Raw genomic sequence first — 27,973 nt, 5'->3', positions numbered from 1 at the left:
AGTATTATTTAATATATCTGATTTATAACACATTACATGCACCAAGCATAGAAATCAGGTAAAAACATATTATAAGTCTTATTCTACTATGTTGGCAACAGAGAATTCTGCCTTAAAAAACAATATAAATCATCTTTTGCCACTGCTCTCTGAAAATAATTTGTGGTTAACAAAATCAAAATTGCACCTGCAAGAACTGCCAGTAATATCTTCAATTTTCACTGACTGCACTCTCCCTTCTCTCCCCCCGCATCTTTAGACTCAGGGAACAGCAGCACAGTGTCCACAATAAAAAACAAAAGTGAAAGAAAGGAAAGGAAGAGTTTGTAAAATTTCTTTGGCTGTGAAAGAGGATGGATCCTAGCATGAACAGCATATAAGTACACAGACAAAGCATACCTAAAATAAGGCAGTACACACACACCAGACTACATGTGGATATGTGTGCACGTGTGCGTGTGCCACTGCCCATTTTCTCACAGAAGTATAGCAGCTTCACTACCTAGAGGTAAATATCGATATATCAATGCTATATGTGAAAAAGAAAACCCAACACTAAATTGCCTTTTTAAATATTACAAAAAAACAATAAGAGTATCTTTGCTTAGAAATGTAAAAATAATATGCTTGCAAATGCTAATTAATTAGAACTGAGAGTAAATACTTTGTGAAGAGTAGATAAGAAACTAGAACAGTTAGACCTCAGTTGGCCTGGGCCAAGTGTGAAAATATAGAATCACAGAAGCTTGGAGCCAGAAGGATTTGATTAGACTTCCATAAATCACATCTTAGAGGCATGAATCCCCTTGGTAACATCCCAGTCAAGTGGTCATTCTGCCCTGGTTTTAAATACTTCTGCTGTAAATATACTCATTACTTCCAATGCAACCAGCCTCAAGTTCTTATTTAGGGAAGATAAACTTATCTGTACGTATGTACATCCATTTGGTTCTTCTTCCCCTTCAACCCACAAAGACTAGATCTAACCCCTCCTTCAACCCTTCAAATATTTGAAGACAACCATGATGCCTTATAACTGTCCTGTAACTGAGCTGTCACTAACCTGGATTGTCTCCTAAACCAGTCAGCCAGGCTCTTTATCCATCCACACCACTCAGCAGCTGAAAGATCTTCATTCCTGGAGTAGACTGGTGGTGGTGCTTCTCAGGTGATGGGCCTGTGATGTGACTGTACTGTGTTGATGAGTTACTGCTGAAGACACTGGAGCCAGAGAGGGGAGATCCTAAACCGAGAGAGACCAGGGAAGAGCTTGAGTCTTAATTAAGGTGATGGCAACAAAGGCAGGCACTGTGATGTTTCACCTGTGCCGAAAAAACAAAAACAAAAACTATTACTTCATGTCATTGACATTCAACCAAGCCTGTAACTTTGGAGTTAGCACCTTGAGCTCTAGTTGTACCACCAGTTCTGTCATTGGCCAGTTGCATGCCCTGGGAAAATATTCCCCACCTTTCCAGAGTTGCCTCTGTGATATTCAAAGGTATATGCTGCTTTTCTGCCTAGAAATGTGGCCCCTCTCCTGGTCGGTCTCAGTTTAGATGTCATCTCCAGGAACCCTTCCCTGACTCCCACCCCTACCTCACCTTGAGACTGGCCTCTGTCTTCCATTGCACCCTATGTTCACCTCTATTGTAGCCTCACTCCATTGTGTTTTAATCACCTGTTCACTTGTCTGTGTCCACTGTACTAGAAGTTCTTTAAGGCTAAGAACTCAGTTTTGGTCTCCAGCACTTAGCTCAGTGCCTGGTGTATACCAGAACTCAGAAAATATTTGTTGAAAAAAGAAGAAAGGAAAGAAAAGACTAAGAGGGAGAAGATAAGATGAGGAAGTTGGGGCATATTATGTATCTAGCTTCTTACAGCTAAAACTCTGCAATTCCTTGTTCTTAAGTTCCATCTTTAATGTCAACCACAGACTTTTAGAAATCCAGATTTTTCTCTAGTAAGAAGATAAGTTTCAAGTGGTTACACCAATTAGAAAAGCTATAAATATTTATACATGTAATACAATTTTAGGACTGAGATTTAGACTTCATTTAACAAGCTCGAAGTTTTATTTTATATATAAGGAAACTGAGGCAAAATGAGATTAAGTTATTTGCCCAAACCCACCTGGTTAGCGGGAAAACCAGGTTTCAGACACTGATCTCTTTGTCCCTGTTGGGCTGTACCCCCCAGCCCTTCAAGCTCTGCAGTTGCCCAGCCTCAGAGACTGAAGAGCCCAGAGATAGCAACAGAACCATCAATGGTTTATTGGATAGGGGGAGCTTACACAAAGGATCCTGGAGGGAAACCCCACTATGTGTGGCAGACAACGGGCAGGACGTGACAGCAGTCTTCACTACTGGGGCGGCGGAGAAGGAGGCTACCATTTACAGGGGGAAGCCAGGTCAGGTGGGCTCATCAGTTACCAGGGACTAATTAAGCCCTATAATTAAAAGAGGATTGGATAGTCATGTGAGTGAAGCAGGCACTGGTCAAGCAGGGGATGTATAGAGAGCAAGGAAACAGCCATCTTGAATGGCCTAACCATATAGCCCCCAAACCAGGATAGCAGGTCTCTAGTCTTCCTTTTTGAAAGAGCTGCTACAAACACGGCTACAAATGAAAGTGACAGATGTTTCTCCTATTATGTGATGGTTATATCAATCCACAAGTTTCTGGCTGTAAATTAAACTTTGATAAACACCCTTCTCTGCTCCTAGAGAAACTAATGAAAATTACTTCTCTTTTCTCCCAGAAACGTGGGAGGGTGGTACCGTGCTTCACCAGGTGGCTTCCATAAGTTGTTTGCTAAAGAGTTGCAGTCATATGAATTGCTTTCAGCCAGGTTCGCTATCAACGCTCAGTGTTTTGGTATTAAGCCATAGGGTGGTGCTGCCATGAGACCAGCTTCTTGGCGAGTAGCCCTGAGGTGCAGCTGTAAGGTGACCCTGTGCAGGCTTGAGACCAGAGCCCAGTGCTCAGTGCCAGAAACCTGAGCCAAACACTGGAACTAAGTCCCAGGGCACTGAATTGGTCTAAAGTAAAATTTTAGATGAAAAGATTTTTTTGTTTACTCTGAAGAACCACTTCATTTTTTTAAGCTCATAGGAAAGTTAGATGTTTTGCCATTATACTTGAAATATTTTCCAGAGGCCAAACCTTTAAAAAAGAAGACGAGGAAGAAGAAGAGGAGGAGAATAAGAGGCTTTAGATTATGTAAGAAGTCATGAAAATATTTCCTGAAAGCAACATCTTTCATAAGATATGCTAACTGGAGAACCTTTATTTCTCTGTCTTGGAATATGCTGTGAAAGTTGTAAGGTGGTATTGGGGTGGAAGTGGTAGAGTCCTGGTCAAGGTGATGGTAATGACTGAACCAAACTCTGAACCCACACAGATTTGAATTCAGCACACAGCCCCACCACTTCCTAGCAGCTGACCTTGGGTAGTATGCTTAAGCATGGAGACTATGTTATATATTGGGGTTTTCAACCTGGCTGTGGTAGAATCACCTGGATGCTTTCAAAAAGCATCCTTGCCCGGGACCCAGCCCAGACCAATTAAGTCAGACTCTCCGGGGTGAGACCCAGACAAGGATAGTTTTAGAATGCTCTCTGGTGATTCTAATGTTGCAGACCAATGGCATAGTGATCGTAACTTTGGTGCTTGGAGTCAAATTGCTTGGGCTCACATGACAGATATGCCTTTTCATGATATTTGACCTTGGCCAATTAACCTGTGTGACCCTCAATGTTCTCATCTGTACAAATGGGTTAATAGGAGTTTAGAGTTGTTAGAGGATTAAGCTAAGTAACTCATGTAAAAGCACAGTGTTGTGCTTGTGTAAAAGCATGTGTTGTAAGCACAGTGCTTACAACATAGTAAGTATTCAATCATAGCTGCTATTGTAATATTTATTAGCCATAATTTCTTTAATTCACATTGGGTGTAAAGCCCAGTTGGATCCTGTTCACAGTCCTGCAGAGAACACTGAAAAAAGAAAGATAGCTTACTAATGAACATGAAAATAAGTGGAAAATTTTTATAGGGATAAATATTTGTGTGCAACCTTCTTGTTAGATTTTGAGTGAAAGGATGAAGTTGAGTGAAAGGATAAAGTTGAGTGAAAGGAGTCTGCACTGACTCAAGCGCCCATGGGAACTTCATTTTATCATTTCTCCACCTCATGGTCTCATTTTTAAAACCATGAAAATATGTAAACACAGAGGGAATCAAAGGGATACTTTTTGGAAGGAGGGAAATAGAGGCTGGAGGCCTCTAGGTAGGAAGATATTTCTTAGTTCAACAGTGCATCTCAGTAGTTCTCAAACTTTAATAAACATCAGAGAATCATCTGGGAGCTTGTGAAAACACAGATTGTTGGGCTGTGCCCCTCTCCAGGGAGTCGGTCTGGAATGGGACCTAAGAATTTGCATTTCTGACAAGTTCCTAGGTGATGCTGATACTGCTCCTTTAGGAACCACACTTTGAGAAGCACTAGTGGCTAGACATGGAGCACTTGGTAATCTGGATGTTCTTAGACCCTGTTGGCTGTTCAGGTTGCTTTCCCATCTGTGTCCATACAGAGTTGGTAGGCACCCCCAAAATCTCTCTCTCTTCTGATGACTTAGGTACTGCCATCGAACAGTGTTGGTTTTCTATTCATTGGTCTTTTCTCAGCCTGGAGTCTCAAACTGCACTTGAAGTTTCCTTATTGTACAGTCTTAAGTTCCAACAGTAGAGTTTCATAGTTCATTCCAGAGAATGGTTGGGTATTCATTTTTGCCCACTGAACAACCATACACCACCTTATTCCCAATTCCGCCAGGTTTGTTGTTTATCAAGACAGATCCCCCAGAACCAGCAGTGTCCTTCCACAGAGGCCTCATACTCCTACCTAGCATAGTTCAAACTCAAGAACCTGGGATTTTTGGTACAGTCTCAACCTCTTTGTTTAAAGGACATCAGGGCACATAGGCAAATCCAGACTACCGTTCCCCAAATGCAAGACCAAACTCTGTAACAATCCTGGGCCACATGTTATTAGAAACTTGGGATGATAAAGGACTATAACTCAATACACCCACACTGAATCTTACTTGAAGATCATCTTATCCTTCCAACTTTACAGTTTCTGTTAACATCACTCTTATCATAGCTGCCCAGACTCAAAACTTAGGCATAATGATCCCTAATATTTGTTGAGTACTTAATCCTCACAACAGTATGAATGGATGTTATTCTTTCCATTTTATGCATGAGGATCCTGAGACTTAGCAAGGTTAAGACATAGCTGGAACCCAGAATTTTTGTCAATTTTATTCTCTGATATAGCCCAAGTGCCTAGAGCAATGTCTGGCCCATACTGGTGTTCAATATATATTCATTGAATGAAGGGAAGATACATACAACAAACACGTGGAAACTGGGATTTGAAACCAGCCCTGTGCTAACCACTATGCCACACTTGCTCTTGCTTCAGCTTTGGCTCTCCTTTTGTAATCCCATAAACTCATTCCCCCAAATCAGTTGTGAGTCCTAGCAAGTATATTATCATGATATTTCCTGAATTTGGCCCTTCCCCTCCCCATTTCTGCTGCCACCAACCTCGTTAAAGTGCTTGCTATTTATTTCCTGAACTATTGCTAATTTTTTTTTCCCAACATGCAGTCTTTGCAGACCCCTGTGTTACCTGCACGACTTTTACCAGATGGTTTTTCACAAAGCACATTCAATACGCATCATAACTCTCCTCAAAGACAAGGGAAGTCATGTGGTATAATGAAATATTAAGGAACTAAGGATAAGAAAACCAGGGTTCTGGTCTCAATTCTGTGACCTCGGACAAGTTGTGTGTCCCTCTTAGGCTTCAGTGGCCCATTAATAACATTAGGAAGTAGGACTGGGTGATCTCTTCCCACCCCAGCATTGTCTGGTGGTTAGATGCACCCTGCCTGTAGAATCCTACCTGGAATCCTACCTTGTGCCTCCAAGGGGTTTAGAATGAGATGAATACATACATTTTTATCAAACAAGGCAGAGCAGTGTAAGTGCCCTCAAAGAAGTAAAGTGAGGAGCTATGGCTGTTGGGGAAGGGAGAGATCTCATCTGGTTACTAACGGGGAGTATGGATGGGGCACAGATGCTGCTCTTCCTCTCATGTCAGCCCATCCCTAGCGTGCAGGTCCTTACCTCACTGATGAGAAGAGGAGAAGCTGCTGAGATCCCAATAGTTTTAAGCCACCAGCTTAAACTGTGGCAGAAATCCATCATGAGCACTAACTCTCTAATTCAGAAGTTGTTGGCTCAAGACACACAAATTGTTCTAATGCTTAGGAAAGTGCTTATAGGGGCAAAGAGGAAAGAGAAAACAAAAGTGGTTGACATGTTCCTGATAACCGCTCCGTGTCTTGCTCTGCCACTTAATAGTCAGGCAGCCTTGGACAGGCCACTTATCCTCTCCGAGCCTTGGTCTCACCTCAGTTCCCCATCTAGAGATTGGGGATGATAATATCAACCATGCAGGATGGTTGTGAGGAGATGTAGTATGTGAAGCCACGCTGGGAACACAGTAGATGTTCAGGGACTTTTATCCTCCATGTTACCTCCTACCTCCTGTAACGTGTCTGTGTCTAGAAACGTCCTTTAAATAACCCCTGGGGGCAGAAAGAGAGAGAGAGAGAGAGAGAGAGAGAGAGAGAGAGAGAGAGAGAGATCCTCCCACATTGGTAACTCAATTGTATTCTATATACTCTGCCCTTGCATACATTCAGGTATTGGAAATCATGTGCCATATTTACTTAAGAAGCTTCCCTACCCCTTTGTAGGTATTAAAAGAACAGGGTAGCAAGGGAAAATCAGAAGTTGTCCCTGATTTATCCATGGCTGAAGGAGGAACTAGGGAGGTGCAGCGAGCAGCATTATTTCTTCCTCCAGGTGAACTAATGAAGGCTTAGAAGAAACAGCTGCATCACGGCCAGGGTGGCCTAACCTTGTCCTTTCACTTTCATTATCTGCTTATCTGGCCTTCAAGGAGCTGTTGTTGCTGTATCAATGGTTGACAGTCATCACTGCAACCAAGGAAAATGTATGTGACAAAAAAACTACATTTCATTAAACTTTGGATTGAGGAAGTATATGTATAGGATATAATTATTATTTTTTAGAAATTAAGGAAAATCATCCACTCATTCAGCCTTCAAATATTTATTGACAGCTACTGTTGTAACAAACGCCATTCTGGGCACTGAGGATACAACAGCAACTAAAACAAAAATCGCTGCCTTTTGCAATTTCTATTCTAGTGGAAGATGCAGACAGTAAAAAAGATAAATTAGTGAGATATATAGTATGTTAGGAAGTAGTTAGTGCTAAGGGGAAAAATAAGGTAGAAAAGGGGACTGTAAAGTATCAAGAGGTATATTAGATGGTGATCCAGGGAAAGTCTCATTGATAAGGTGCTTTTTTTTTTTTTGATAAGGTGCTTTTGAAGTAAAGACCTGATGGAAGTGACAAGCCAGCCTTGAGGATGTCTGAGGGACAGCTTTCAAGACAAGGGGTCCTGAGATGAGAGGGTGCCTGGTGTGTCTGAGGAGCAGCCTGGAGGTCAGCGTGTGAGCTGAGCATGGAGGGAAAGCAGTCTGAGATCTGGTCAGAAAGAAAACAGGCCAGTTGTATGGGGCCTTGGAGGACATGATAAGGATGTCGGCTTTCACTGGTAGTAAGAGGAAAAGCTCCAGGGAGTTTGGGCAGAGGAAAGATATTATACATCCATTTTTATTGAGTGCTTGCTCTGTTAGATTCTATTTTAAATGGTTTATTTGTAATCCTCACAATTACCTTATGAGGTAGGACCCACTATCTTCTCCATTTTACAGCCGAGGAAACAGAGGCCCAGAGAGGTTAAGTAATAACTTGCATGAGGTCACACAGCTGACAGGGACATGGTGAAAATTTAGACCCTGGCCAACACTTAACCACCTTGTTGTCCTGACCCCAAATGCTTAAGAGACTGAGGGTTTTTTTTTTTCTTTCTTGATATCTGTATTTCCAGAGCACACTTACAATGAAATCACTTCATACTCATTCATAAATACAGAACTTCTTTGCTTAAACTGATAAATATTCCAAGTATTCTGCTTTATGGTTTCAAGTTTTTTTGTTTTTTTTTTTAAAAAGCCCTCAGGGGGGCTTCCCTGGTGGCGCAGTGGTTGAGAGTCCGCCTGCCGATGCAGGGGACACGGGTTCGTGCCCCGGTCCGGGAGGATCCCACATGCCGTGGAGCAGCTGGGCCCGTGAGCCATGGCCGCTGAGCCTGCGCGTCCGAAGCCTGTGCTCCGTTGAAAAAAAAAAAAGCCCTCAGGGACTTCCCTGGTGGTACAGTGGTTAAGAATCCACCTGTCAATGCAAGGGACATGGGTTCGATCCCTGTTCCAGGAAGATCTCACATGCCGCGGACCAACTAAGCCTGTGCACCACAACTACTGAGCCCATGTGCTGCAACTACTGAAGCCCACATGCCTAGAGCCATTGCTCTGCAACGAGAAGCCACTGCAGTGAGAAGCCCACGCACTGCAACGAAGAGTAGCCCCTGCTCGCCACAACTAAAGAAAAGCCCTCGAGCAGCTGTGAAGACCCAGGCAGCCAAAAAAAAAAAAAAGCCCTCAGATTAGCATATTAACAAGCATCTTGACATGTCTCGCTTTAATTATGCAGACAGCAATTTCTTTTTTGCTTCTAATGTAGAGGTTGATTGGGAAATTTTTTATTTTATTGCTTACAATCTTACCCTAGCTACCTAAATCACTACTATAAGATTTGACATCTATAATTTATCATTTTCCTCTGCTATTAGATAAAATGCCCTTTAAAACATTCCACAGCAAGGTGAACACAAGTCAAGCTTGCAAAGTTCTAGAAAAAAGAATTGCAAAGAATCATTAAAGAATAATGAACGTTGACTTATGTAGCATATGATATCAGGGCTGCCCAGTTTAACAAATATAATTATTCCAAGTCATTTTCAGAAGGCCTCTAAATTTCAGCACCTAATTTTCATCATCTTTCAAGGAATAACAACAAAAATACCTTACATTTATAAAGACTCTAAAAGCGAACTCTTTAATTCATTTCTCTGGATTTCACTAAAGCGAAGCATGAAACAATAGACAACTTAAAATACAGGAAACCCAGATTCCTTTTACTATTGTGTGGCTTTAACATTTTACTGCTATAGCCAAGAGTCCTTGGTTTCTGCGGCCAACAGCCTTTTGCATGCTGATTTTGCAGAGAGAGTCTCTCAGGAGTTATTACTTTTGAGTACTATCTACGATGACTCCAGTCTCTGCAGGAAGTGGGAGGTAGCAGAGTTTGGGAATGAAAACACTGAGGGAAAAATCTTTCCAGATAGAATTGTCAACTCAATCTAATTTTAGGTTTCGGGCAGAACACATAGCTGTACCTTCAGCTACCTGCAAACATTTGCCTCTCAGGTGCCCATCATTGAAGGACTACAACCAGGACAAACAAAAATAATGAAGTTTTCTATCATAATATTTTTTAGTAAAATAGGTGATGTGTCAGAGTATGTGTGTGTATGCATGCGCACGGGCAAACCATGTGTTTGTACCCCTACGTTCAAGGTTTCATAGCGTTCAGAGTAAAGGAGATGGTCCAAAAGGGTTTCTTTCTATTTTTCATAAACTCTATTTAATTTTTCCTTCCAGTCCCTCACAACCAAAAGGACTAATAGTCCCAGGCGCAAGACCTCAGAAACGTATTACTGAGTTATGTGGAACAGGAATAAGAGACATTTTTAGTAATACTTTCTATGTGGTAGCTATTTTGGTATTGAAACAACTAAATCAAATCTAACAAAGGTCTTTTGAGAGGAAATGGTTAAAAGGGCATGTCTTTCCTTTTCTAAAAGGAAAACCACAGCAAAGTATTCCGATCAGGAATAAATTAAAGAGCACTGCACTTTTCTGCAAGGGTCAGGAAGTCAAGCTCTTGGCCTTGGGCTGCTTCTCAGCCCCACCCCAGCTGACCCTGGGAACAAGGCACTCCCCATCTCTGTGTGAACTCAACAGTTGCTGTCAAGTCCTGCCATTCCTCTGCAGAAAAGAGCCAGGGATTTTCTGGCTCTTGCCAGAAATCAGAGTCAGAAGGAGGTAGCTAAGGTGCCGGGGGCTTTCTATAGTGTCCCAGTGCCAGCTTTCTGTCGCCAAAGGAAAATTCCCTAAACTCACTAAAGCCAAATCTCACATTTTGAAAAGTCTCCAAAAGAAGTTTCATAAGCTGTTTTGCTGCTAGAAGATTAAGCTCTCATTTCCCAGATTACATTTTTTAAATGTAATTTCCTTAAATTCAGCAGCACTTTTAATCCATGACACTCGCTGGTAGACAAGAAAAACAACTCTGCTGTCTTCACAATCGATTTAAAGCTTACAGATGTGACATCTCAGTACTTCATGTTGTGGTTAATTGCCTTATACTAACATCTGATGAAAAATATATATATATATATATTTAATGTTCTTATATAACCTGTGCAGCTGACATGTGATTAGTTGGGAAATAGGGGCTGTGAGGTGTCCCAAACAGCTGAACTTGATCAAGACGTCATGCACTCTTGACCTCTTTAATAGACTATTTTGCTCTTTTGACAGCATTCAAAATCTACTTGTCCTTCAAGGTCTAGCTCAGTTCCTGCCTCCAGCCCAAATCTGTGCCTGACCATTTAAGTTCTCACTGAGATCTTCCCCCAGCACCACCTTAAGGCCCTATTGCCTGTGCTATTATGGCATTTGGATATGTCAGCGTACACCATATTTTATTCACTGACTTTCAAGGGCCGTGTGCTTTCTCTTTGGCTCCCCATTGTGCCTAGTCTGGTGCTGAGCACATGTGGATGCTCTGTGGTAGAAGTGAATCAAATTGACTTACCTCCTTTTTCATCATTTTCCCTATGATCATATCTAGGGATAAAATTTGCATTATTGCTTTTTATTTCTCCAGTCATTGTTCCTTAGTGACCCAGGAGCATCTAGAATGAGCTGCAAGTTTGATCACTCCTGGAATAGGTTGGTCACCTGTGGTTTTTGGCTTGGATGTCACTGTCTGTACCACCCATGGAAATGGGAGACAAGTTACATCCCTTATGACTGTAGTCATTAGGGAATTACCAATGAATATAAAGAGAAGAAATAAGCTAATGGAACAGAGAAAGAAAATAAAGAAAAGGATGAGGGGAAAAGAGAATGAAAGAGGCAAAAAAAAAAAAAGCTCCCACAATCCTACTTTCTGATGTACATACGTTTCCTTTTTAAATGACAAAACATAAAGACTCCTCGCAGGTATATTTAATGGATGGTTACTTGCATATCTTAATAATGTTTGCTCTCTGGGGAATCATATACAGAAACAACTGCCTTTCCAGTTTGAATTAGGAATAAAGTGGAAAGGCAGTTACTTTGGGAGGAAGTAAAAGCAAAGCCTAGTAACACTGGTGCATTGTATGAGGCAGTGAGAAATGACAGTTCACAATGAGGCAGACTTCTCTCTTCAGTGATCAGCCTGCTCGGCCCTCAATGAGTCCGTGAGATTCCGTATTTTATAGGTTGAGCTTCCCACTGGCAGCAACTGAAGCAGTTTATTATGCACATCTGTCACGTGATCCACTTCATCAACCAAATGGAACTGGGAGAATAAGCCACCCTAACAAGATCCTCAGTACACTCTTAAAAACTACTTACAGATGTACTCTTCCTCCTAGGGGATACAATGCGTTTCCTTGTACGGTGCCACATGATACAGGAAATGCATTATCCCCATCCAAATTCAGGCATACCAGGAGGAAGCCCATGAAAAGAAAGCAGCTCAGAAAAGCACACATGGCTTTTGCAAAAGTCCTGAGAGGGGCTCGTACACCAATTTGTGATAACGGCAGATAAAATCCCAGGCCTCTGAAGCTCAGTTCATTACAAATGCTAATGTCCACACAGGGGGAAGGAAACCACATCAGCAGTCAGCATCGACACAAATGTCGCCAATGCTTTTTATTTACGGTTGTCACTGAGTCCCCTCAGCAGTATGCCACATCTCCATTTGTGTTGTAACTTTAACTACGTTATGTGCTTTCACAGCTCGCTAGGTTATGTACCCATAGGTGATTTGTGCTTTCAGACTGTGTCTGGTGAGATGAGCGGCTGCACTTCTAATCTTGAATCTGGAACCATTTTGTTCCCATTCAGATAAGATCGAAGGAATGCTTTTGTAGATGCATCCAGGAACAGTAACACCTGCCATTGTTAAATCTTCCTGTTTCAGCTGGGGTGATCAATTTATCATTCAGTCAGTCAGCCAACAGCTATTTATTGAACACCTGCCACGTGCCAGACACTGTTCCAGGCATTGGAGATATAACAGTGAATAGAGTCCTACCATCAAAAAGATTACATTCTAGACAGGGGGAGGGGGAGACGGCAAACAAGTATGGAATATGGCAGAGTGTGTCAGTCAGGATAGGCTAGTCACTTTGTGGTAATAACAACCCAATCTCAGTGGATTAAAACAACCAGGTTTATCTCTGACTTACACTGGGTGTTCATTGCAGGTCAGCTGGGGGCTCAGCTCTGTGCAGCTTCACTCTGGGACCCAGGCTGCCTGGAGAATCCCCATCTGGAGCATGGCCAGTCTCTGTGGGAGAGGGAGAAGACAGAGTGGTGAACTGCACACTGGCTTATGCCCGAAAGTGACACACGACCCTTCTCCTCACGTGGCACTGGACAAAGTCAGTCAGGTGGCTGCACCCAACTTCAAAAGGTGAGGAAGTGCAATCATATCATATGTTTAGGAAAATCAGACATACTTGGTGGGCAGAACTGTCCCAATGATGATGATTGCTATGAAGAAAAAAGCAAGGTAAAGGAGATGGTGTCTGGGGAGCTGGTTTCCACTTACAGAGATGGTCAGGAAAGGTCTCTCTGATATGGTGACATTTGAGGAGAGATCCCAAGGAAGAGAGAGAGGGCTGTTTGGATGGGGTGGGGACAGCATCCTGCAGAGGATACAGCAAGGGCATAGTTTGCCTGGCATGTCTGAGGAACAGCAAGGAAGTCAAGATGGCTAGAGAGGAGCGAGCAAGGGGAGAGCTGTAGAAAAGTAGGTCAGAGACATAAGAGAGAGTTGTGGGACCCAAGTGGGCACCTTATTATAAGGGCTATGGCCATTGCAGATGTTTGGGTGAAGACATGATCTGAGTTAGGTTTTAAAAGAATCCTGTAGCTGCTGTGAGGAAAATATACCAGGGGGCCAAGGGCTGAAGCAGGGAATAGTTGAGAGGCTCTTGCAATAATCCAAGTAAGATAAGAGAGTGGGTAGTAGTCAGACTCTGGAGAGAGTTTGAAGGTAGAACAAACAGAATTTGCCCATGTATTGCTGTAAGAGAAAGAAAGGATTCAAGGATGACCAGAAAGGTTTGTTTCTTCTAGTAATCCCTGGATACACATAAGGACTACTTCATGTGACTTTTGAGAATCTTCAAATTTGGCAAAATCACATAGCACATAACCTCCCTCCAAAATGAGTTGAGAGTTGAAGAGCCAAGTGGAGAGATGGATGCTGGGTGGTCAGCTTGATTCATGGACCATCTAAGGGACATCTCTCCCACACTGGCCTAATATCCAGTCTCTCTTAGGGTTTTGATGCATGTTACTTTATAAAACCAGAAAAATGAGCTTCATAATTACAAGCAAAACAGGAGCTTCTGACTGAGTCATCCCAACCTCATCCCACTTCTCTGTGAACCTCAGGTACCAACCACTACCAAGAAACTTAGCTATACAACACAAGACCTGTCCTCAGTATACGCTGGTATAGTGGTGTGTCACCAATTCTCCTAAAAGTAGGTTGAATAGAAATCTTAATAAATACAATAAAATAACATTATGGTGTTCTTCTGAATAGTTTCCCCTCTTTCTGCTCACCCTGTCTTCCCATCACATGGTTCTCCCCATTCACCACCACCCATTAAATGGCCACTAGAGCGTCCTACTACACCTGGGCCTTCTCTTATGTCTTCTCCAGCTTAGGAAAGTGCAGGTTGAATGCAGTTTGCCAACTACCGTAATGGAATGAATAAATAAAGGTCATTGCTGTTTTTTGTTTTGTTTTTTTTTTTCCTTGGCCGCACTGCACAGCTTGCGGGATCTCAGTTCCCCGATCAGGGATTGGACCCGGCCCACTGCACTGAAAGCCCAGAACCCTAACCACCAGGCCACTGGGGAACTCCTTATTGCTGTTTTTAAAAACTGTATATTTTTGGTATTTGTAATCAAAAGCATTCGTTCATTCAAAACATCTTCTTGAACTCCTACCATGTGCCACTTCCTCTTCTAAGCACTGCAGACACAGCCATGAATAGAATGTGGAAGTAATACATATTGTTGAAAACTGGGAGAGCATAGAAAAGTATTAAGAAAAGATAAACTTTCCACTAACTCACCACTGAAACATAACTGCTAGTAACATGTTGGTGCCCTGTCTTTTTCCAAGCATACATATTGTTCCTCCTTGCTCTTTCGAATAAAATTTACAACTCTGGACTTATACAGTACATTTTTTTCTTTAAAAATTATTTCTTCTTATAAAAATAAATCATAGCAGATGCTCAGTAAGTATTTGTTGAATGAATAAATTAATTATAGAAACAGTAAATTACAGAGAAGCAAAAAATTAAAAATGAAAGTCATCAATAATATCACTACTAAGAGATAGTATCACTAGTAATAGTTTGGGTTGTTCAGTATGGTTTTGAATAATCAACATATTTTTACAACATCGCTCCACAATGATTATTTTGTAAATGACAACTTTCTCTTTTTTCCTAATTACAAAAGTAACATGCCATTGTAGATATTTTGGAAAATATTGAAAACTACAAAAGGAAAAACCAAAAGTTATTTGTAGTCCCACTGCCCTGAGACTACTGCTATTAATATTCTCCAATTGGGCTTCCCTGGTGGCGCAGTGGTTGAGAGTCCGCCTGACGATGCAGGGGACACGGGTTCATGCCTCGATCCGGGAGGATCCTACATGCCGCGGAGTGGCTGGGCCCGTGAGCCATGGTCGCTGAGCCTGCGCGTCCGGAGCCTGTGCTCCGCAACGGGAGAGGCCCGCATACCGCAAAAAAAAACTCTCCAATCTTTTTGGAAATTTTTTTCCAATCTTTTTTTTCTTGAGCAGTACAGTAGGTTTGTTAAGAGCCTGGGCAAGTTACTCAGCCTCTCTGAGCCTCAGATTCTTCATCTGTAAAATGATACTAGTAGTACCCACTTTGTAAGATTGGTGTGAAATTTAAATAAGATAAGATACACAAACTGTTTAGTTTAACATCTGACTGACCCATTATAAGTGCTTCATATGAGAACTCTTACCACTTTGCAAGACATTTCTATATAGTTGGTCAGACTTTATACATGAATTTTTTGTCTTCTTTTTTTAAAGAAAGAAACAACATTCCTCAATCTCATTAAATTTAAAATTCTGAGACGATCTCAAATTTTCAGAAAAATTGCAAGCAAAGTACAAAGATCTTTTCTCCCTTGAAATATTTGAAAGGAAGTTGTCAATCCAATTCCTCCATTACCCCTGAATATCATAGCTCACATTCTACAACTCAAACAGAGACATAGCTCAAACAGAGACCTTCCCCTACAACTCCAGTGCAAACAGCAAAATTGAGAAATTAACATTGGTACACTGGGGTCTAATCCTCAGACTCCAGTCAAATTTCTCCATACATACCTTATAACAAAGGATTCCAGTTCCAAACCACACCATGTAATTATTCCCCATGTCTCTCCAGTCTCCTTCAATCTGAAATAGTTCCTCCACCTTTCCTAGACTTTAATATCCTTGACACTTTGAAAGAATATGGGCCAGTCATTTTGTAGAATGTCCCTCATATGATGTTTTCTCATGATTAAGTTATGCATATGTCTTTGTCAGGAATACCACAGAAGTGATGCTGTGTTCTTATTGTATCTTATTAGGTAACATACCTGTTTTGGCTATAACAACCTGTGCTGGACCACCTTCCTACACAGATACGCCTCTCACCCCACCTGGGCTCTGAAATATCCTCTTCACCCTGCCTCGACGCCAACATCTCGCACTAGGCTATGCCTTTGCAAGAACACTCCCCTCACCTCACGTAGGCTCTGAAACCTCCTGCCGGGCTGCCCCTCCCACCCTCAATCCTCAGCCCACCTGGGCCACCCTGCGCTGAGCCATCCTCTCAGCCTGCTTTGGCTCTGACACTGAGCTAAGCTGACCCTCTGCAGGGGTGGCTCTCTTGAGCTGCCTGGGCACTGGCACCAGCTATCCCACTCGTGGGATGCCCTCCTCACTCCACTTTTGCGGTGTCCTAATTCTTTAAAGATTTCTATTATCTGTGTATATAGTATCAGTTTTTCCTCAAACTAGAGGTCTGTGTATGTATTATTGATGATCCATCAGTAATAATGTGTTTTCATTTCAATGATGATCTAAAAAAAACTTACATTATAAAATATAAGCATATCTGGGATGTTCGTTTTATAACCACATACTTTTAGTGTTGGTGCTTTGTGTTTAAAATTGGGCTGGTACCGCGTGATTGTTAATGTGTCAATATTTAACTTTTAAATTGGTGGTAGTTTTAGATTGGCATTCCTGGCATCAAAATACAAAAACCATCTTGATTTCTGTTCGGTAAAAATTATATTGCGTGTTCTTGCCAACTATAAATCTAAAACTGCTCAGTGATGAGATTTATGTCTTTATTTAATAAATTAATTTTGACTTTCCGTCATAAAAATAACCATGCTACTTTAATTGTCACAGGCTGATGAAAAAAGAACTGAGCTGGCTGACTTGATACACAAATGAGGTACTCATGCAAAGTGAAGGCCAAATGAATCATGGCACTGGTATAAGTGAAGCTTTACAATAGTTCAAATAGAGGAAAGTAGAGAGAAAACTGAGTCATTACAGGTCTCTTGGTATCATAGGTTGAACTCAAAAGAAGCTAGGCAAAGCAGTCACTTTTTTCAGATTATTGACAGATGTGTTTGTGTGTGTGTGTTTATATGGCATATCAGCTTGCAAATATTCTCCATGAAGGACTTTTGTTAGGAGCTTTTTAAAAAAATAATTATCAATATTATATTTTGGAGAAAACCATTTTTAGATGAGTTGGACCAATTAAAATAATCAGCTGATGGTTTCAAATGAGTAACCTGATGGAAGGAAAAATTATGGTAATGATAACGATTGCGAATCAAATGACTGTCCATCATGCTCATAATCAAATATTTAGGTCAACAATTGATACATAAAATGCATAAAAGCATCTTATTATGCTTTTATAATTACAATGTATACATTGTAATTAAATCCAACATTGGCTACTTAGTTTCAGCAAAACTTTACCACTTTTACACTAAATTAATGTTTCTTATTTGAATTTATCTGGTGATCTTGTTTTTATCTAGCTTGTTAAATTTGATTTCTTCTTATGGTTTGTTTTAATTGTGGTAAAGAAAACATATAACCTAAAACTTACTGTCTTAACCATTTTTAAGTGTACAGCTTGGTAGTATTGAGTATATTCACATTGTGTGCAACAGACATCTAGAACTTTTTCATTTTGTGTACTTATAGTTTTTAATGAGCTATAAGTATAAAGCATTTATACCTAATTATACATTGGCACGTATTTCAGGAGCAAGATGATGAAAATTATTTAAGTCAACATAAAAGGTGGTCTCAAGAGAACTTTTTCCTTTTGGGAAAAAAGGAAGAGGTTTAAGAAACACTAATCAATATGGTAATTAACTTCCAATCTAAATGTTTGCTTAGGCCCACCCCCACTTTTCTCCCTGGCTGGACGGTTCACAGTGGACTGGGAGGAAAAGGCAGTGATACCTCATTTCTTGGAAAATGCAGAGCCAGGGGAGAGCATAGCAGTTTTCCCAACCTGAATTCAAAACTTGCTTTTAAGTAATAGGTATAATATGAACATAAAACTGCCTTTCAAATTACTTTTCAAAATAGTTTCAAATCCATTATCCTAATTTTGAGGCCCCGTTGTGAATCTCTAAAGTTAGTTTCCTTTAAAGTCAAACCTCATTGCCAAGTTTGATATGTTATAACTCTAATCGTCCAAGCCAGTGCTGCTGGAGTTTTGCTCCTTAGCAAGATGCTAGAGGGAAGAAGGCTGTCTCCAGATGCTGTGATTGTTCCGAGTCCGCTATGGCCTCTTGCAGGCCTTATTAAGAAAACAAACTGTGCTGATTAGTTTCTCTGAAAAACTAGACGGAAGTTTTCAGCTTAAAAGCTCATATGCTGACCTCTCCTAAGGCTTCATTTTTAAAATGAAAGTTTGTTGTTAGGATTTGCTATTTGACTTTTTAGAAATAAGAAAATATCCAAAGTTCCCATAAGTAATCATTAATTATGAGGTGGAAAGCAAGAAGGAAAGGGCAAGAAAGGAAGGAAAATTTATTATTTACTCTGTGCCAGGCACTATTCTAGAAGCTTTATATCACCCGTCTTACCTTGTCCTGACAACCTCCCTAGGAGTTGGTTCTGTTGTCCCCATTTCAATGGCTGAGACTCTGAGAGGTAAAGTAACTTGCCAAAGATCACGCAGCTTGTAAGCGAACAGGTTTGATTCAAACTCAGGGTTGTCTGATTACCACTCACTCAAGTATGAAACACGTCAAGACACATCACAGATCAGCTTGGTCAGTTTTCTGCCACAGATTTTGTCTGGGGAAACTGGACCATGCCGATACTCATTCATGGAGAAAGTCTCTCTGCCCATTCCAGCACATTATCATTCTCTGCTCTCTCGCTCAGTTACTTGTATATTTAGCTGACAGACTCAACTTCGAACACTCCCCAGACCCTACCCAACAGAGTGCAGAAATCCCTTTGCTCTCTCGCAGCTGATCCCAGCACCGGCTAGGTTTCTGCTCCCCCAGTTGTGGAGGCTGCAGTGTAAAAAGCACTTCCTCACCTTGCAACTACAGTACTGTCTGGCGCTTCTTGAGGCAGGGGTCTAAGCTGCTGTCTAGAGAGGCCTGATGTATGCCCTGTGGGCTGCACTGTCATTTACTGGTTTAATATGCACACTCTGTGATGCATTTTTATACTTTAAATTCTGTCTCCTAACTCAGATCTCATTTACATGGTGATTTATAGGGCCTGAATATTATAATCTAAAAGGTGTATGTGGAGAGGAGGAGTGAGCACATCTTCTATTTATTAGGAAAAGTCTCCAATCATCTGCTTCTTTGAAAATCTGACCTTGAAACTGCATAATGAGAGCTCAGTCCCCAGTCATAGTGAGGAGCAGGGAAAAGGGACCAGCTGGTCCGTTTGCTTAGCGTCTACTGTACGCTGCCTTGGGTAATCTCTTTTCACATGACGGCCTCTCTCCCCAGTTAGATCTTAAATAATTGGAGGGCAAGAGCATGTATCACTGACCTTTGTGCCAAGCATAAGCCCCTTGCACATAGTAGGCATTTAGTAAATAACTGGATGTTGGTTGCTGATCTGTGACTGACCGCTGCTTAAACCTCCCCATTCCCCACCATACCCCTGACCTTTCTGGTTTAGTTTTTACGTGACAGTTTCAGTAGAAATGGTAGCAGGATGGAACCAGAACTTTCACGCACACACTGGGATATCAGAGACTTCTGCTTCACGTGTCTTTTCAAAGAATAAGTATAGGCTAGTATCCATAGACCTAGTTTAGAATCTTGAATTTTAAAAACTTGACTGTGGGAAAGCCCTGCCCACTCACTTTGGAATGCCCCCGCCCCCTCTTAAGCATACTACACAGCGTGGTTTAGTGCCTGGACTTGGTGATACCACTTTGCCTGGGAGGCCTAGTGCATGAAACCCTTTCCACGCTGACACCACAGCTTAAATTCATTCTTCAGGCAGCCATTATTTTTTCTTATTAGGGTCAAAGATAAGGTGATGTGTGGAGGGGCAGGCGGGGCATCGTCTGGGGGGACAGGACTCTACCAGAGGAGCAGGAGCTGATGCTGGGCATCTCGTTGGAGGCAAGAAGGAGCCCATACAGAAGCAGGGGATGGGGTTTAGGTGCTGTGGAGCATTAACTGCTGCCCCGACTGCACAATTCTCCTCAGGCTGGCTGTTTTGCCCAAACCTAGTCTAGAATTGTCCATGTTCTAGGAGCCTCTTATGAATGAGCATCTTGCTTTGAAAATCAATTTGAAGCCAGAGTGGAAGTTTTCTTTTAGTCACAAAGTGAGAGCAATGAAAATAGGACTATCCTGCTGTATTATTTTTGGCCTTGTAACAGTGCAAAGTCAACTTTTCTTTCTGACTTAGGAGCGTTTTATAAAATCTCCACGTTTTGTGTGCATTTCAGACCCGAGAATCTGCCACCCCAGACCCCATTTGTGAGGGACGATTTAAAGTTCAGGGAAACAGCAGCTCTCTGCAAGTTTCTGAGTAACTGAACTTTGTTATAACAACAGATTGGAAGATAGAATCTGTTAATCTCTAAACTCAGGGAACCCTTGACCCCTATCCCGGGTAACACAGGATGCTGAAAATTGGTCGGGTCCCTAACTCACCTTCTCACATTTCTCCTCTCCCTGGAAGAATGCAGCTTTTGACCACCGTGCCAGCTTGAGAGCAGGGCCTCCCTGTCACGCCTCCGTGAATGCGTGACCAGGTGGATTTCTGTGCCGGGCGTCGCCTGGAAGGTGGCAAAAGCCAGACAGGTACCTGTGGCCCAGCTGCTGCTCAGCTACGAGGCTGGCAGCCAAGCCGGGCGGCAGCTTCTCGAAAGCAGCCCTTTTGATAACACCGATTACGTTTCCCTCGCTAGAGCCTTGGGCTGATTGAGCAACAGCCAGCTTCTCTGGGTAACAAAGAGGAGGGGAAAGTAATCCAAACACAGGTTTTATTATAAAAACCTGGGAGTGAGAGAAGTATATTTATTCTGTAAGATAACACACCTGCTCAGTGCCCAGGAGGCTCATTTCCATCAGTTGCCATGGCAAACTCGTTATACTTCAAGGCCATGTGGCTTTGTTTCCTTTTGAGATCTGGTCCTTGTCCTACCTTTCCTAACAACTGCAACACAATGACATGGAGGCCTGCGACAGCATAATTGATTTCTCCTTCCCTCTATCAACGGTTCGCATTTGTTCGGCACAGGACTGAGCCTGCCTCTTCCTTTGAACTCCTGGCTAACCATGAAGGCATGCTTCAGAGCGCCGTCCTCATTAACATTCCAGGTCTCCCTTCCCCGTCAGCGATAAACAAGCCCCGCATCAACGGCCTCCTTCCTTCCAGCTTTACAAATGAGTGGCTCAGTTCCATGTTTCACTGCCGATCCAGGTGCCCAGGCGCACAATGCGGGGCTAAGAAGCACGCTGGAGAGACTAAAAATAGAACAGCAGTTTTGGACGCATACCAGAGCAGCTACTTCATCTCAACTTGCTTTGCACACTAAGCCTAATGGGATCCATCAGGCATGAGTTCTCTCCCTCTCACCCTCCCTCTCCCTCTCCCTCCCCGCCGCCGCCCCCCTCACCCCCCCATCTACCGTCAGCACCTTCCTGGTGAAGGGAGCAAAGGAGGTCAGGCCAGGGACAAGAAGCGTGTGCCCTCCTGGTCTTAGTTTACGAGTCCTGGGAGATCTGGGGGCTGCAATTACTCCTTCCGTACAAGCGTTTCTAGAAAAGAGCAGGCAGGTCCAGAACATGGTCTGGTACCTTTGCCCAGGTACACTTCGCTCCTCCAAGACTTTCATTGTTCAGCAAAGGGTCAACTATCACTTCCTACACACCCCAGTAAGCGTGACCTAGCCCCAGACTCAGAAGCTTCTTGGGCAGTTAAATAGAGAACTACACTACAGTGTTCCTCTTACAGGACCCATCTGCTTGGCTTGAGGCTAAAGATTTGGGAGCAAATGCACCATCACAGATGGAGGGGCTGTAGCTCACGTGGGTGGGTGGGCAGCACGTGACTGCCCAGGGTCTGCGAAAGCCTCCCACCAGTGATTCTATCTGAAAGCCTTTTGCAATAGAAAATGGAACAAATCAGTATGAAGTTAGGAACATGCTGTCCTGCCTGGGCACCAGGCCTCCCCAGTGCCAGCTGTATTGAATGAGCGAGGCTCCTCTGTGTTGTTGATGTGTCTCCCTTCTTGCAGCCTCCCTCCACCCAAAGGAGAGTTAGCCAGACCCACACATTTCTCATGAAGGGTAATGCAGGGGTTCCAAACAGCTAAGTATTACTGCAACGAGTACCACTCGTGTAGAATTAGGAGCGGGAGGGAGAAAAAACAGAAAAGAGAGAGGGAAAGATGACTATTACGGTATTGAAAAATAAAAGCCTTTTCATGGTTGTTGTTTTGGAGATTGGCCAGATACAACGAAAAGAAATCGATCTACTGGCGGGTTTTGTCTGTAAGCTTCTGGAAGGTGTCAAGATCTTTTCAATTGTGCCTTGGTTTCATAGACTAGCAGGATAAAATAAACATGCCAAACTACTTCAAGAAAAGTCACCCTCCGTACAGCAATAATTAACCCCCCAAAGAATTTCCCACAGAACAAGTTGCAACATGATCGTTTAATCCTCCAGCCACCAGAGGACAGAGGTGCATCTTCCCTCAGCCTTCTCCTATGTTCATGAGGCCCAGTATACCTCCAGGAGATACTGGGTCATTTGTTGAATAAATCTACCATCAAAACCCAGAAAGTTTTCTAGGTTCACCGAATAAATGTCTGTAGACTGGAAGCCAGGGTGTTCTAGCCCAAGGGTGAGCTTAGCAGAGCCACAGGTGCCCTGCACCTCACTTTTCTCATGCCTAAAACAAAACTGCAGAGGTGCATGATTTCTAGGGTCCTTTCCAGACTGAAGATTCCCTGGCAGAAATAAATGATATGGGAATTAAATTTTCGTTGGTGATTTCATTCATCCTTTCTCGTTTTGGTGGTGGTTTATTTGGTTCGTGGGCCCTTATAGAACGATATACCTTGAAAAATATTGCATAATTCTTCAGGGGGAGAGGCATTTCTTCTTTGTGACATTTTCCCATACTCTAACTTTCCTTCTCTTTCATTTGCCACTAGGAGGTGGGTCTCACTGATTCTTCTTGGTTCATTAAGAAGAAACAGAAAGATCGTGTGTTTTGAGAGACTCTTTCTGGATCATTTCCCAGTGGTCACAGGACTTTGCAATTCATTTGGCAAAGGTGATGGTGACAATGGGGCATTTGGCAAAGTGGCTGAGGTGGCTGATGAAGTGACTGAGGTTAAGAAGGCTCCTGGCAAAACATCATGAAACAGGGTCTGGAATGTTCGAAACGGAGGGCCTGCCTCCCTCGCAGACACGGCTCCGAGAAGAGCTCAGTCTTTAAACAGGTGATTTGTTTAATAGGAAGCAAAGAAAAACGGTATCAACAACAATTCTGGGGGGCACTGGGCTGAGAAAGAGCTAGTCTAATACTTCGATTGTAGCCATGAACTGAGATGCCTTTGAATAATACAGAAATTGAACTAACCAGGCAGATATTCTGAAACCAGTCACTGAAATTAAAAATCACGTTGTAAGTTTTCAGTTAGTCACTAAATATCAGACAAGACTCTAGCCTTGCACTCTGCACACGTCACCCCTAACATCAGTTTAGGTCTGAATAAAGCTTTGAGGCTAAGAGGTTATTATTACTGAGTCAGCCCTAGGCCACTTCCATCCCCTGCAAACCTGCAGATGAATGCATGAGGACCAGGGTAACTTCCTTCATCATTCACCTCGGGGAGGAATAGTGGCTGAGGGCTCAGAACAGGCCTCCGAAGTGAGGAAGGCATAATAACATCACATTATTAAACCTCCACAAACTAGAAACATTTCAGAGTAATCATTGCTGATGCCACTTTTGTACAACTCTGTGTAGAATCTTTAATGATGGTGTCACCTCCAAAAAAGACAATAAAAAGAGAGGAGGAAGCCTTGATGCTTGTGTCTGGGGTGTTTTCCAGGCACTTTGAGTTAACTAAACAAGCACATCAGTTTTACCAGATCCCAAATGCTATGACACTAAAGGTACTCGTCATAAAGTCTTACAAATGAGGACTTCAGGTATACTAGCTTTTCTTTTCTCTTCCTAGTTTTAAAAACAAAGACATTGGGCTTCCCTGGTGGCACAGTGGTTGAGAGTCTGCCTGCCGATGCAGGGGATGCGGGTTCGTGCCCCGGCCTGGGAAGATCCCACATGCCGCGGAGCGGCTGGGCCCGTGAGCCATGGCCGCTGAGCCTGCGTGTCCGGAGCCTGTGCTCCGCAACGGGAGAGGCCACAACAGTGAGAGGCCCGCGTATCACAAAAAAACAAAAAAACAAAAATAAACAAAGACATTCACTGTACCCAGTAGACATCTAGGTTATAATGTAAAGAAAACTAGTGTTCTTTGCAATTCATCAGCAAGGTTTCTTATTTATAGTTGATAAGTACTCATCTTCCTAAGAACTATGATTTTATTTAGAATCACGGTTGTGTATGGTACGAAGTTGTTTTGTTCAAAAAATTCTACTGCAGGAATAAAGCTTTCAAGATTAAGTTAAAAGGGATTGTTTAACTCTCTGGCCTTAATCCTTTAATACAAAGTAGTCTGTTACATTTGTCTAATATTCTATTTAAGCAGCTTTATTGATGTCCCTGGAAGCACCTGCCTAGATAAATTAATATATATCTATGTCCTTTGAGATAAGTGAAACACAATTTTACAAAAGAGTAAATATTTTATTATTTGTACATGAATCAGTGTGGTCTAAAGACACACAGCATCTGGCTAACTCAGAAAAGTAGCCCAAAGTGATGGGAGAGTGTGGTCGTTGACATGTATTGCAACGTCACTTGTACTGTCTACTTGCTAAGTGCTGAGAGCCCGTTCTGGACACGTCACACTCTTAGGAGGAACCTGCAGTGGGCTTAAGAAGAAGGGAATGCAGAGCATCCGTGGCCTCTGTTTCAAAGACAAGGTCCTTGGAGGTCTGGGGTGGCCGGGAGGAAGAGGACCCTGCAGAACAGGTTTTCTGGGGTGGGAGGGCCCCTCAGGGAGGGACTGAAAACAACAGCCCTGAACGCTGCCATACAGCCTCAGCCAGAAGAGTGCTCGTCAGAACAGGGGCCCAAACGTGGCATGGCCCCCAGATCTGGGGATGGAGGGAGTCACAAGGGAACCACCTGAAGTGTGGGCAGAGGCCCTCGCGGGGGAGCCACATACTCTTCCTCTCTGAGCAGCCGCAGAAGGATATTTTTTTTATTCTTCGGCCAGCTGTAGACGTGAGTGTTCTGAAGCCAGGTGGGCACATGCTCCTAGGGGAGAGAGAGTGACAGAAGCAAAAGCCATTAGAGAAAAACCTGGCCTCTAGATCCCAGATTCAGTTCCCAATTTTTCCTTCATGGGCGTCTCCTACTAAATTCTGGGAGTTGTACTGTTTTGCTTTCGGAAGGGGTTCGAGTGTGAAACGGCTCTGGGTGCAAGCTGTGTAGCTTGTTATGGAAAGCACATGTGTCCAGCATCTTCCTTCAGTCTCCCAGGCTACCTGCCCTTTGCATCTCAGTGTGCTTTTCACCATGATCCCATAAAAGGGGTAGGACGGAAGTCATGCAGAGTGGTGTGAACTCCTCTGTGGCTTCCGCAGAAGGGTGCCAAGGCTTTGGGCTTAATCTAATTCATTATCCTTTCACTCCAGCGACAGGGCTGGCTCACAGAAGAAGCCCACCAGATCCCAGTTATCAGGCAAAAGCAGAACCTGTAAGCCAGGGATCGTGAGGGTGCAGTTTCAGAGTGCCCTCGGGGAGTGGACATTCTGTTGGGGAAAGAAAGACAATGAATAAGTAAAATATATAGTGGGTTCAACGGTAATGCAGGCTGTGGAGAAAAATAAAACAGAGAAAAGGGGTAGCAAGTGCTGGGCAGGGCTGAAAGATTTGCAGTTTTAAATAGGGTGTGAGGGAGAGGTCTTACTGAGAAAACAAGCAAAGACGTGACAGAGTAGTGAGCAAGCTTTGTGGATGTCTGGGTCCAGGCAGCTAGGAGAGCCAGTGCAAAGGCCCTGTGGTGGAAGCATGTTTGCCAGTGCAGCCAGAGAAAAATGAATGAAAGAGAGTAGGGGAGGGGTTTTGGAAGTAGAGGGGGCTGTATCAGATAGGGCCTCAGAGATTTTTCACTGAGTAGATAGGACTCCTTTGGGGATTGCAGGATGAGCTTAGACAGGAGCACCTGCTGTAGGTCAGGCACCATGCTGGGTATTCATGATGCCCAAATGAAAAAGACACAATTACTGCCTTGAGGAGTTCATAGTCTTATGATGGAGTCAAAATGTAACTATTTTCTAGGCCATAACATGCCAAGTGGCCGGGGCAGCAGGGGGGGGGTGCAGTCTGCCCTGAGAGCGGGTAAACAAGGGGACTGTTTTAGGAAGTTTAAAAAACATTAACAAAACCAACTAAAAGCTGGTCTGCTTTTCTCTGTCACCATAACGCTCCAGTAATTCTAAACAATTACTCCCAACAGCCCCAGCCACGCACCACTGACTCCAGGTACTATAATTAAGAGCTCTCAAGAGAGGGACTATTCAGTACATCGGCACAGGGGAGGAGAGGCTAGAGGGATTGGGTGCTATGGAGATAAGCAAGAGTTCCCTGGACACACAACCAAGGAAGGGCACGGCAGAGCAGTGGGAGCACAAGTACAAAGGCACAGAAACATGAAAGAGTGGGGCGTGTGTGAGGGCAAGCTGAAACAGGCCACCGTGCCCAGGGCGTAGTGTCATCTGTGCGCACGGTGGCGAGAGGGAAGGCCAGGCAGGCAGCACAGCCCTCTTCTGAAGGGCCAAGCACGCCATACTAAGGAAGACCGATGTGATCTTGTAGTCAGTAGGAAACCACCACAAAATTTCTAAGCTGGACAGAGACAGATCAGATCTACATTTCGGATGTTCTTCTTTGATGGCAGCACAGGGGATGGCTTGTACAGGGTCAAAGCGGACACAGGGAGACCAGGAAGGACATGTTGCAGTGAGAGCAGTCAGAGCCTGGGCGAGGGATGGAAAGCACACTGTTGGCAGGCTGTGAACTGCGCAACCCCAGGGGTCCCGTTCCCATAAATGGAACCCTCCCTCACCCAGGGCAGAAGTCTCAGTGCAGTCCTGACATCTAGGGATCCTCCAGGGTGGGGCTGGGCCTGAGCTCAGGGTCCCGTGGTGTGGCTCCCAAGATGTTTACTACACTGCTGCCTTCGCTTCTCCAAGCCTGGCGTGGGACCTCAGATGTTTTTGCCCCCGTTCTCCAAATCTGCTGGCCTGCCCTTCCAGTGAAAAAACCCTCATATGACCCACAGCAAAGTTCCCTTCGGTAACTGTATAGGTTTAATTCCCATATTCTACAGCTTTGAGAGCTGAACTATGTGTAACCAAACATTTCCGTGGAACAGCCTGCAAAAAATGCACACATCTCGACTTTTATGTGCAAGAGATAAGAAGTATCAGATGAACAGTCTCTTTTTGTCTCATGAGTTACAACACAAACTACTTCTCTGTGTGTGATGGCTGCTTGAACAATTAGGATGGTCTATCAGGTAAAGCTCTGAAACCTTCCTGATTCATGCTGCTCAACTGAGTGCTACAACCTGTTGATCTTTCTGGCAACACTGCTATCTCGAAGGATGGATAAAGGGCTGACAAGCTTTTCCATTTAAAATCCCAGATAACAAACAAACCGTTTGTTTGTTTACCTTCTTAGCATTTGGGAAGAGCACAGGGATGAATCTGAAGTTCATACTTCCTTGTTTTATGAACTCAATCTGCATCTGGAAGAGAACACACTTGAAGGATTAATTTCAGGAATGAGGATGAATCAATGGTACTCACG

At 43.2% G+C, this 27,973-nt stretch overlaps 1 protein-coding gene and 1 long non-coding RNA gene across 4 annotated transcripts in view; both read right to left on the bottom strand.

Annotated features, from left to right (window-relative positions):
• Nucleotides 1–215: 215 nt before the first annotated feature.
• On the bottom strand, nt 216–21,774 carry LOC132530849 (uncharacterized). Its single transcript, XR_009543921.1, has 3 exons — nt 21,653–21,774; nt 12,602–12,702; nt 216–1,243 (listed from the first exon to the last, which is right to left on the bottom strand). It is a non-coding gene; the product is annotated as an uncharacterized LOC132530849 (long non-coding RNA).
• A 3,043-nt stretch (nt 21,775–24,817) lies between these two features.
• TRAF3IP2 (TRAF3 interacting protein 2) overlaps nt 24,818–27,973 on the bottom strand; it is a 41,216-nt gene continuing 38,060 nt past the window's right edge. For all 3 annotated transcript variants that reach the window (XM_060168323.1, XM_060168322.1, XM_060168325.1), the window contains 2 exons: nt 27,837–27,911; nt 24,818–25,414 (listed from right to left, as the gene is read on the bottom strand). In XM_060168323.1, the coding sequence (XP_060024306.1) occupies nt 25,268–25,414; nt 27,837–27,911 (222 nt within the window). In that variant the 3' untranslated portion in view covers nt 24,818–25,267. The remainder of the gene's footprint in view (nt 25,415–27,836; nt 27,912–27,973) is intronic.

Source organism: Lagenorhynchus albirostris, chromosome 12 (genome assembly GCF_949774975.1).
Source record: "Lagenorhynchus albirostris chromosome 12, mLagAlb1.1, whole genome shotgun sequence".
Taxonomy (NCBI): domain Eukaryota; kingdom Metazoa; phylum Chordata; class Mammalia; order Artiodactyla; family Delphinidae; genus Lagenorhynchus; species Lagenorhynchus albirostris.
The sequence above is the reverse complement of the archived record's forward strand: the minus strand, read 5'-3'. Positions and strand labels throughout refer to the sequence as shown.